The 12,258-nt window shown below is 47.6% G+C and overlaps 1 protein-coding gene across 3 annotated transcripts in view; it reads right to left on the reverse strand.

Annotated features, from left to right (window-relative positions):
• The window catches only part of LOC410785 (plexin-A4), a 268,849-nt gene that overhangs the window by 207,616 nt on the left and 48,975 nt on the right, over positions 1-12,258 (reverse strand). For all 3 annotated transcript variants that reach the window (XM_006571609.3, XM_006571608.3, XM_394261.7), the window contains one exon: positions 6,883-8,165. In XM_006571609.3, coding sequence (XP_006571672.1) covers positions 6,883-8,070 — 1,188 coding nt within the window. In that variant the 5' untranslated portion in view covers positions 8,071-8,165. The remainder of the gene's footprint in view (positions 1-6,882; positions 8,166-12,258) is intronic.

Raw genomic sequence — 12,258 nt, forward strand, 5'->3', positions numbered from 1 at the left:
TAAAAGAGGAGAAGGAAAGGAAGAAAAAATTGGCGAAGGTACGCAGATGCGGAAGCAAACCGCCCTTTCCACCGATCCAATTTCTCGCCGCGGCATTCTCCCCTGACACCGTGAGACAATAAGCCGGCACGGGGCCCGCGTGGAATGCGACCAACGTGAAATAACGTTGAGCCGTCGATGTCCGCGTTTTCCAAACGTTCGCCTCGGCTAATACGAGGGCCGATGCACTTGCATAATTCGCTCTCGGTCTATCGCCTCCCGATCCATTCGCGCGACCCTGTTCCGTCATCTCTCTCTCTCGCTCGAAAACTCGTTTCCTGGAGAAGGCTTTTTTCACTTTTTTTCTTTCTTTCTTTCTTTCCCCTTCGTCGAGCCTCGACACGTACCTGGTCTGACGTCAGAGGAGAACGGCGCGCGTAAACGGGCTATCTATTTCGCGGAAAGGAAAGGAAAGGTAGGACACGTGTTAACTGGACGAGCCGAAAGTTGGCGATAACGAAGGGGAGAAAGTGGGGCGTGGATGACTGGAGAGAATTCCGCATTAACTCGAACGATTTTGATGATTCGTATATAATCGAATATATATATGTGCTTGGAAAATAAAATGAATTAATATTTCTCGTCACATCGATTTAAGGATCGATCCTCGTGAAACGATACTTGCAAAGGGAAAACTTGCGAGGGCGGTTATCGAAAGTTAACCGATATCGGAAACTTTTGATAAATTCCGCTGATCCCGGGGATTATCTTTCACCCCGGTTTCACCACCGGCAAGAATTTTAATCTTCCGCGGTCTTTGTCGCTGCGATCGAGGCGATAGAGATCGATCCCTCCGACGTGCAATTAATCTCGCTATCGCCGTCTAAAAAGCGGCCGATTACAAGCATTTTTTTTTTTTCCCTTTTTTCCTGCCAGACGACGTGGGACCGAGCGTGTCTAACGAGCGAATTGCCTCAACGATATTGGCGCAATCGGCTTCGTTTTATAACTTGGTTTCTCGCGGACGAGGAGTACGGAGGAGCTTATATTTAATTCCACGCTCCGCTTCTTTTCGTCACTGTCGCCTACGGCGAATACGCAACGCGGTGCAATTAGGCGTCGTATCCGTCCTTTTTCCCTCCCGATCGCCATTTACACGCGGCTTTAACAGAACTGTTATTGTGATACGAATCGAATCTATCTAACCGGATCATCGTTATTTATAAACCGCGCGAGAAGGAACGGCGATGATGATCGACGGAGGAAAAACACGTTTCGCTCGAGGAGGAAATTTTTTTTCTCTCTCTTTCGAATCGAACGTTCCCTTCCCATTGTGGAACCGGTGTGCAATTTTATCACACGGGTGGAAAGTATTTGAAAACGAGAGAGTCTCCTTTCCTCTACGTCCGTCCGTGATGATAATACGTATTTCATTCGGTTGAAGAGAAGTATAAAATTGACCTCGAAACGAGATACATACGTGTACGTATATTCGATCAATCGTTGAGAAAAATACGAACGTTTCGAGCTCGAATCGCGGATCAGTGGCGACGACAATAGGGAACGGGATCGATGAGAATCGCGATAGGAAGCGGTCGGCCAATTCCGATCCCCGCCCTTCGAAATTCCGCCCCGATTTCGGAAAAATATCATTTTCCGCGCTGCTTCGCTCCGCCCCGCTCCACGATCACGCGGCGAGTATCCATAATCTCCATAAATTACAAAAAGAGGGGAGGAGAGGGGCAAGAAAAACTCGGATATCGAATTTCAATCGGGGGCCCTTTTAATCGCGTTTCGCGCTCGACCTCGTAACGCGATTTTTCCTCCTTCTGCAAATCCTGCCGCTGATTAAACTCGATCGTCGAGAGCGCGGCTCGATTCCCATCTCCTCTCTCTCTCTCTCTAAGAGGGATGAGGTGAGAGAAAAAGGGACGGTCAAGTGGAAGGAAAAGAGAAACAAGGAGCGAGAAACGACGTTCTAAATTTTGAACGATTAAAAAGGAAAATTGTGAGAAGAGAGTGAAAAGTAGTTTCAAAAATCGGTAAAGGAAACGTAGGAAGGGGGATGATTAATGTATCGTTCGGTCAAGCGAAGTTTATAGCACTAAAGGTGACTTGCACTCGTGCAAGTGCACGGATGATAAATTTAATTTTCGACCAGAGAGAACCGGATCTCCAGAAGTTTCGTTCGAGTTGTCTTACTTACTTCAATTCGAGTCTGTATAAAAAAAAAAAAATCTCCGTCTAACGCGGAAAGAAAGATGAATACATCGAATATGAAAAAAGAAAAAAGAGAGAGAGAATTCGAAGAAACTTTTTAATCGCGAGTCTCGCTTTAGTCGAACCGGGGCCATCCAATTTGCGCGAATGGGATTTTTCTTGAAACGTGACGCACCGATCCTCTCCCGTCTCTCACCACGTTTCGAATCTCCGCTTCCGTCCCAACCCTCTTTTTCCTTCCTTCCTTCCGCAGTGTACAGCCCCCGTTTCGCCCGTTTCCGCGATTCTTTTGTCGCGAAAAAATTGAATTCGAGCTGCAGAGACGCACACCCACCCCCTCCTCTGTCCACCATTTCCATCCACCGCACCCCCCCGTCCTTTCTCAACGGCGCTGGCCGTTCAGTTTTTCGGGTTAGCTACAGCTCCATTGTCCGCCAGTTTTTGCACATGCCAACGGCAGAGGTTACACACTCCTCTCCAACCCTCCCCCGCCATCCTCTCTCCTCCACTCCCTCTTTCGGACGGTGTCGACCGCCCGATAGACCCCTCCTCCTCCTCAAAGGACCTCAAACTGCGAATCTGTCGATAGAAAGAATAGGCCGGCTCGTAATCAGCGCACGGTCCGTTGCATTCCACGCGCGCGCCCGTATAAAAATGCAATCTCGTCCTCCGACTAGTATCCCTATCCAATACTATGACCGATCCTCCCCTTCACGATAGGTATTTGCCGAGTAACGTTTGCGTTTTCATTACGGTTACGGGTGGTGGTGGTGGACAAGTGGCGACGGATAGTGGTGGATGGGGAAGGGATCGTTCTTCCCATCCAACTCGTGGAATATCGACACACGGGCGAAGGATCTAGACTTGTGGAACGTTTGTCGTGTTTGTTTCCGATGGGTGGAGATACACTTTCATCGAATAACTCGAGTACTGTTTCGCGATTGTTTATCGATGGGATAATTTGGAACGGAGAAGTAGTTCCCTCGAGGAGTTCTATCTGTCCTTTTTTTCTTTTTACGAGTTTTGCAATATATTCCTTTTCTCGTTATTTCTCTATCCATCTTCCCTCTATCTATTCATTTACGCGGTCGTGGCTTGTGGTTAACGTAACGACGAGTATATATAATACGAAACGTAGTCGTATCTTTATGGATCGCTATATTTCGCTTTTAACCGATGCAAAAAAAAAAATGTTGAGAATTATGTTCGCCTCGATATTCTCTATTTTTTTGCAACCGGGATCGACGAAACTCGTCGACACGGACGGTCTTAATTGGAGCTAATCGACGGGCCACCTTTTTCACGCCGCTTGATGGCCTTTTTTTGTACGGTTCACCGAGGATCAATGAGGTTGAACGAGACGAAAAAAAATCATCCGCTCCGGGTTCCGTCCGTCTAATAATCGACCGAAGAATCGTGAAAAACCATAAATTCCTTGCAAACTTTCGAATTATTTTGAGAAACGTGTTTTTTTCTTTTTTTCTAGTGACAATCGTGAATGTCACTATGTTACAATTTAAGCCGCGATTAAACGAGGATCGATACTTTAACGAGCAATTTGTTATCTTTTACGGTCACAAAGACTGGCACTGTACGGGGAGATAATTTCTTATCGCGGAGATAGCTTTATGTATCGTTAATCCCTCTTTCGAACACGTGCTTCCAATGTGTCTACATAATTCTATTAGAAAAATCGGAATATCCTATCGATAGGCTACCGGACGCGTCGGTTGCGCGTTGTATAAATTTTAATTTTATCGCGATCCTCGATTCTTGATCTCGAATCGAGATCGGCATTTGCGCCGTGGAGAAAATTGTATTCGAGGGGAATATCTCGAAATACGTTAAGATTTTAGTATCGCTTTTCTTTATATCTCGTGTAATTTGCACCAGTCGCGTACGTGATGATAAAAATAATACGCGCATCGTTCTCTAGAGAAGATTGAAATCTAGATCCGTAAATCTTGAAAAAAGAAAAAGATAGAAATCGAACTTGTAGGAAAAACTGTCAACGGGACGCGTAACGATCGAAGAGGCAACTTCTTCGCGAAATTAAAGGGAAGAAGAGGAAGAAGGGAAAAAAGAAGGTAAAAATCGGAGTAGAAAACGCGTGGATGGAGCAGATGGAACGAAGCTGGAAAGGGAAAAGGGGAACAAAAAAAGAGGCACTGTCCCACGGCAGCCCAGTTGTCGGCCGGACCAAACAAACAATCTTTATCTCCTTTATGGTCGTCCTTATCTCCGCCAACCGACTCTTCTCTTCGGCTTTCCCGTGGCAGGTTCTGCCTTTTTCTCGCCCTACGTACGTGAACAGATCCTTTGTGTTCCCCGCATACTTTCTCACCGTGTTCGACGAGAGGGGAACGAGAAAAAAAAAAGGAAAGAAAAGGAAAGAAAGAAGGTTAAAGAAATAAGAAACTCGGAGGGAGGCAACGAAAGAAGAGACCTTGGAAAGAAGAAAAAGAAGAAGAAGAAGAAGAAGAGGATCGTCGAATGAGCCGTCTAGCTGCACGAAAATTTGAATAAATCTCGCTCTGAATATCATTTCGCCGCTTTCCAACAAACTATCCGCCCTTGTTGAAACTGAAAATGCCGGTAGCACCGCCGACTTTACTTTCAATGAACCGCGAAGCTTTTCCACCTCTCTCTCTCTCTTACTTCTTTCGCTCTTTCCACCCCATTTTAACGTTCGCGGTAATAAAGTTTGCCGGCAAACGTTTTATTATGAGTCATTCGTAGGAACCTTTGACATTAAGCCTTATGACGCGAGAGAGACTTTGCGTGTCGCGGCGCTTCATCGATCCGCCATTCGTGAGACTTTTTCTTTCCTTTTCTTTTTTTTTTTTTTTTTGTTTAAATAAAACCCTTTTTACCCTGAGAATCGTTCAAGATAGCGCGAAAAACGATAAATTGCAATTGCTTTAATTGGCAGGAAGAAAAAATGGCGAGTCAAAATCGAACGAAAAAATTTAAGAAAATAACTCTTTGAACATTCTCGTTCTTTTCTAAAATTTGCATTGCCTGGAAAAATCAGGGAATAAATGCAACGCGTTTGCGGATCTCGAAGAAAAATCTCGTAGATCGCGGAAGGAGAAAAATGGCGAAGGAGAGACACATGACGCTTCGTGCCCGATCTCTTTGCTTTCCCATCATCCTCCGTGTTTTCGATACCACCACCTGTTACGTAAACACGAGCACGGAGACACGGCCAATTGATTTACGTCGTAATGGACTACTACGAGGACGAGTCGCGGCCTTCCGAGAGAGAGAGAGAGAGAACTCTTTCTACCTGGCAACCGTTCAGCGAATCATCGATTCGAGAGCCGACTTCCGTCTGTCTACACTGCGCGCTCGATTATCTCCCACGTATCTCGATCCCACCGATTTTTTCTTCCTTCCATCTTCAATTTCTTCCCCCCTTTAACGATTTATCCAAACAAAAAAACGGGAAGAACCTTCTCCAACTTCTAAATCCGTATTTAAACTCCTCGAATAAGAGATAGAATTGTATTTCGTGTCTCTATTCGTCGATCCGGAGAAAAAGAGCGAGAAGAAAGGAAAGAGGAAAAGAAAGGATCGAAAATCGATAAGGAAATGCGCGGTTATCGGCGATTTAAATCCTAGCGGGACGAACACGTCGCGACAAGATCCCTACGAATTGAACAACAAGAGTTGTGCAAAAGTTTACCTTTATATTCGAGCGTATGTAAATGAGAAACGATGGTTGAGCGGCGGTTGTAACGCGGCGGCACGAACCGATCGTGGGTGCACGTGTAAAATCGAGCAAGAAAGCACGCGCCCTGTTCTCGTGTTTCTTTCCTAGGGGGTTCCTTCTTCCTTCCAGCCCCCATGCGGCGCTGTCACGCGATAAACCATGCCCCGATCCCGGTTTACCGATTACCAACCAGCACCGGACCGAGTGAACGTTCCTCGAATGCGAATCGACATCGTCGATGGACGGAGCGGACCGTTATCGAGCTACGACAGAGAGAGAGAGACGAGGTTGGCGAAGAGCGAAAATCCATTAAAGAAATGCTCGAGATTCGAGCGTCGTTGGAGCAGATAGGCCAGCTGACGCGTGTTGGATTTCTCCACGGATATAGCAATTGGTTAAATCGATCGTAGTTGGATATCGGATATTAGAACCCCTCGTTTCGTAAATATTATCGAATTATCTAACAATCGAGGTGGCGCAAGGTGATTGGTGGATATTTATTCTCGGCACGAAAATTCCGCAACATTTCTCGCAACGACGATGGACCCGAGTTTAGAACGAAAATGAAACAAAATATGAGATAAATTGGAAACATGCTCGGGCAGCGATTCGAGAACAAGGTCGGATCAATTATTAACCTTAGCATTAATTTTATCGCCGTATGTAATTTTGACAAATTAAAAGGTGAATCGCGGAAGCCGATTAAAATTATTTTCATCGCGGTGAAACGATTCGATTACTCTACGACTTTAATCGCGATCTTCTAAAAATTCTACTCCTGTTCTCCGTCACGTCGATTCATTCTCAGCAGAGAATCGCACGTAACGTATCGTCTCTTTCTCATTTCTTTTGTTCAGCCTCGACTTGGATCTCCGTGCGCATCTCCAACGTGATTTCGCTTTTATCGTTGAATTGTTCCCCCTTCGTTGGAAAGGAGCGCGAGGAAAAAGAATAAGGGATACGCTCACCGTTAAGATGCACTTGTGGCTCGGGGAGATGTACTCCAATCCCCTGTGCCCCTCGCCGCTGAAGCACTTCTGTATGTTGGTCATGAACTTCCTTCGGATGGCCTTGAGCGAGTACACGCACAGCGCCGAATGGTTCTTGGGTATGTCGCTGCTGGTGGTGTTGCTCTCGGAGAAAACGGCGAACAGCACGTCGTCCTGGGCGGTGATGCCCAAATCCCCGGCGAGGACCGAGCCGGCCTTGCCCACGTAGGCCGCCTGCACCAGATTGTAGTACGTGCCGTCGTTGGTGCAGTTGATCGGGATCTCGGTGTACGAGTAGTAATGCTCGTCGTCGTGGCAGACCCGCACCAACTTGGATATGAACACGGCCGTATCGGTGTTCTTCATCTGCGTGGTCATGAAGTAGCTGAAACCGCCGCTGCTGAACCCGTACACGTAGTTGATGGGGTATCTCTCGCGCGACAACGAGTTGACGTACATCCTGGTCCCGGTCGTGACGGCGGCCTCCGCGATGTTGAGCATCCTGTCCTTGTCGAGCGAGCGCGAGCTGACCGCGGGCACCTCGGATCGGTAGGGCGAGTTGCCGGTGAACGTGACGCCCACGTACATCACCTGGGAGACGGGGGGGTTGGGGGGCCCCGGGGCTATGAACGCGACCGTCGACGCGGTCGCGTTGTTGGCGACCACGGCCTCCTTCACCTCCTGCACCACGTCCGAGATGTTGTGAAGATTGCGCACCCTGCACGTGCCCTGGGACAGGCTGCCGCACGAGATGAGCCTGGTGGTCGTGTAGTCGATCACCAGGGCTTTGTTCACGTTGTCGACGAGCCGGGTCGGGGTCTCCCTGGGACAGTCGATCATGGAGCAAGCGTTCGAGTCCCCTTTCGGCCCGGTCACCTCCTTCACGACCACGCTCAGGTCGGGCGAGAGCTGGTAAAGCCGGTTCACCGCCCCCACGTACACCCGCCCCGTGTTCTTGTCCACCACCAAATGGTTCATCCTCTTCACCTCCGGGTCGTGGAACCTTTGCACTATGTCCGCGGGTGTCGAGCGGACGGGGAGTCGGGGCGACAACAGGACCAGGAACGAGAGGAGAAGCCGGAGCTGCTGCTGGTGCGACACCGTCCACCATCCCATCCTCGCCGACCCCTCGCCGCTACTCCTCCTCCTCCCCGGGAACGCCGCCATCTTTCGTCTGTCCTATTTCCACTCTTGTGCTACGATCTCCCTCGCTGCGCCCGAGAATCCTCCGCGAGGTGCCCTTCCTCGAGCCTCGCCCACACCTGGACACAAACCAAACGAGAAATCAATCCACTTGCAAACCAACGTTTACTCCCCGTATCGCACTCCGTTTTACGAAGGGAAGATGGAGCCAAGTTCTTAAAATTTACGCCGCGTGCAAAAGAAACGCGTCGTTCCATATCCATTCCCATCCGATCGAAACTTTGGAAATTTCTCTCCCGTTATCGTTTACTCGAGAAGAAGCCGGCCGAGTTTAAAACGATCGAGTCGTAAACGGGATGGGAAACGCGGATGGCGGATCGTGCAAAGGACGCCGTGTACAAACGGCGTTAAATCAAAGGACGGCCATGTTTTACATTAATCGCGAGTTAACGGATCAACGACACCTGGGACGCCTTATAAATAATTGCTCCGATTATCCGAATTTAAATAATCGAAATCGAAAAAATAAAGCCGAGATTAATTTCCAACACATCGAGTGGATTCCGTTTTCGCAGCGATGGTAAATATATACACTTGGAGCGATGTATTTAAGTATCTGCCACGCGATAATTCCGTGTATTTGTTCTGGACAGTCCAAGTGGAAAGTTATCAAACCGATCAGTTTGCGCGTAAACAGAGATTGACGGTTTATTTAAGGGAATTCAGATAATGTTATCGCTATCTTTCATCTTTTATCGCGATAGGAAAAATATATATGCGATAATTATATATCGTGGAAAACTTTCTAAAAGAAGAAAAGGACAAAGGGAGGCGAGAACGTGGAGCGTGCGAAATTGCGGAGAAAGAGGACGAAAATCGAAGGGGAGAGTCCCTGACAATTTATCGACCGGGGAAACAAGCCCGCCTTTGAATCCGGAACCCCAACGCGCACTCCCTCTTAACGAAATGAAACGCTTGACTTTGCGCAGGAAATACGTGAAGAGAAAGAGAGAGAGAGATAAGAAAAGGAAAGGAAAAATTTGTAGGAAAGAAAGAGCGGATGCAGAACGGGCGGAAGAAAAAGGTGTTCCTTCTTATCGTGACGGAGGGTAACGTTCAATCGCAACAAAAACTTTCCTTATTTTCCGAACGCCCGTTTCAGGGGATCCTCCTGTCAAGGCCTCCCCTTCTGCAACACGTCGACTCCACTTTATGGGTGGAACTGTACCGAAGGAGAGAGAGCCCCAACTTTTACTCGCAATGTTTTCCTCGTGATTGTAATTGACGACCGTTCTCCCTCGACGATTCGATCGGGAAGAATGTATGGAATTTTGGAAATTTTCGGGAAAAATGGATCGCGATGTGGACGATATTATTCGTTAAAAGAAATATGGAGGTGAGTCATCGAGTGACGAATCTAATCCGTCGTCACGTTGAAAAGTTGAATCGCATTCCACGAGTATGACGTTCCTATTATCGAGGCAAGAAGCACAACGATGTGTCGGTTTGGAAATACATCGGGCTCGAATATAACACCTTTGCTCTAAAATTAACGCCAACGTGCCAATCGATACGGCAAATCGACAAATATCGCGATAACTGAACGCGAGCACGAGAAACTAGAATTTGCGTTCCTTCTGGAAACTAGATTCCTTTCCTTCCTCTCTCTCTCGAGATCCAAAACCAATGATACAAAATTGGAGGTGAAAGTTTGAAGGCGAAAGTTGGACGCAATGTAGATACATTCGCAATGACGAAGTTATTAAGTAACGCGGGATTTAAAATTAGGAATGACGATATAGCGGTGACGAAGAGCAAACATCGTTCACCCCACCCGATCTCCTTAACACGCGAATAATTCCTTCGACGCGGAAGAAGAAACGAGAAAGACAGAGAGAGAGAGAAAAAATCTTCACCGAATCGAATATTGAAACGCGGAAAAATCCTCCTCCTTCTTCTTCTCTATCCATCCAAACAAAACGACTTCGAAAGCGATTCCCCGTGGCGTGAGATTTAAACACGCCATAGGAACGCGGTAAACGATCGAACGAGCTCGCACGCAGTTCTCTACCTCGCGCGTAACATCCTACACGGCGTCGCGTTTCGTCCTCTCGTACCTTTGCTACGTACGAGATGGAGGTAAAACGCTGTGTTGTTTCGTAGAGAGAAGCACGCAACCCGATCGGGACGGGGGAAAGAGGATCGCGGCGGGTAACCGACGAGTAGATAAGCATCGGGAGATATTCAGGAACGCTCGATAGAAGGGGAGAGCTCGAGTACGAGAGCTCGAGCAGGTATGCGTGCAACGAGCACCGTGTGTTCCAGCTGCGCTCGTGCGCGCGCCGCGAAGATCGAAGGGAAAGATGGTCGCGGCGCGCTCGAGACGCGATGTTTCTTTTCTTCGGCGCGCTATCTGATTCGACGCACGCGTGCCTTTCCCCGTGAATTGCCGCTTCTGCCGCGACACACGCACCTCGTATGTAGGTTAACGCCGTAATTAATAGGGATAAGCGAGATCGTCCCGTCGCCGAACGGTGGACGTCCCAACTTCGGCACGGATCGGAAAATTTCGGCCGGCATCGGCCGAGATATTCGCGAGGGGGGGGGATGGAAACGTTCGGCTGGAAGCATTGGGCGGAGTCGCGAATACCGATACGAAAATATTATTACGACGTTTCGAGCGATATTTCCGCGAGGCGAGAGCCACCGATCTTGGCCGAATTTTTCCGACGCGACCCGAACTCGCAACCCCGCGTATCTTTGGTAATTAACGAGCGTTTTTATCGTTCGTTTCCTTTGCGGTATTCCAACGATTTACAACTCTTAGATGACGTAGCGATAGAAAGAAGGCTGCATCTACCCGCATACCGCAGGGACCACCTCTTTGCCAGGGAAATTCAAACAACCGTGAAACGACACTTTAATTAGCGTGTTTACCGGTTAAAGAAAAGTTTCACGGATTAATCCGGAAATGAGAAATCTTAAACTGGCTTCGTCCCGATGCAAAGATTTATCGTGATCTTGCAATTTTTCATAAATCTTTACGCGATTTTGGCCGATATTCGACGGTTATCGAGATTTCCATCCAGAAATGGATGGAAAGGAAGGCGAAAAAGAAAAAAGTTTCGTAGCGGATCGATTACGCGAAGTAATTTCTGTAGTCTAGGAAAGCCTCGGGCAAAATGGCGTCGGGCGTTAATTTTAATTACAAAGTACGCACGTTTAATATGCACGTTTATTTTAATGGAAAAGCGACGGATGCGATGCAGCGCCGATAGGCCACTTCCCCGAGCGAGGAGGCGGCTCCCTCCCATATTCCTCATCATTTCCACGGAAACACGCGAGATGCCGAGGGCTTTTCTACCCTTTTATTTACTTGGGCCGTTGTACGTATGTGCTTTTCGCCTCGTTTTACCAGCCGAGTGGGATGTTCCCCGATGGAAAGAAACATCGGTGACCCACTATCCACGGAATGCGCGCGAGAAACTTTTAAGAAGCTTTTCTCCTCCACCCTTCCAACGTTTCAACAAGCTACGTGTATTATCGAAGTTTTATATATATATATATATATAAAGAAGACGCGTGGAAAGATGCGGTAAAGTATCGGGAACCGGATAAAAATATCGATTCGTTGATTAGATTATTCCATGCACGAGTATCGAGAATTAATCAGAATTTAAAAAAAAAATATTTCTTTCTAGAGAGATGAATCATCGGTTAAACGGGGCGAGTGAGAATAAAGTGAGAAAGTATCGAAGAATCTCGGAGAGAAATACGACGCACGATTTCGTTATCGCTGAGTAAAAGGATTAAATTTAACGCGAAACGCGGTATAAATAAAGCCGGTGTTGATCCGCCGAAGAATTCGAATCGTTGGAAATTAGGTGGATGGAGTTGCGCGAGAGAGCTCGATTAAGGCCACGCAGAGGGGCGAGGGAAACTCGGTTCGTCGAACCTTCGTGAAATCAAGGTCGTCTCTCGGACAGATTCGAGATTCGGCTGAAATCGGGCCAGAACGTTGGCTTTGATCCTTCGATCATCGGTTCGTTAGAAGGGAATGGCATCGACGCAGATGTTGCCAGGTGAAACGCGCCAATACCTTAAGAATTTTAAAGAGAGATATCGAGGGAGGGAGAGAGAGAGAGAGAGAGAGAGAGTAAAAGAATGCATTCGAGGAAACACAGTGGACGAGGAAAGGTGGAATTTAAATAG

Source organism: Apis mellifera, linkage group LG1 (assembly GCF_003254395.2).
Source record: "Apis mellifera strain DH4 linkage group LG1, Amel_HAv3.1, whole genome shotgun sequence".
In the NCBI taxonomy this organism is placed as follows: domain Eukaryota; kingdom Metazoa; phylum Arthropoda; class Insecta; order Hymenoptera; family Apidae; genus Apis; species Apis mellifera.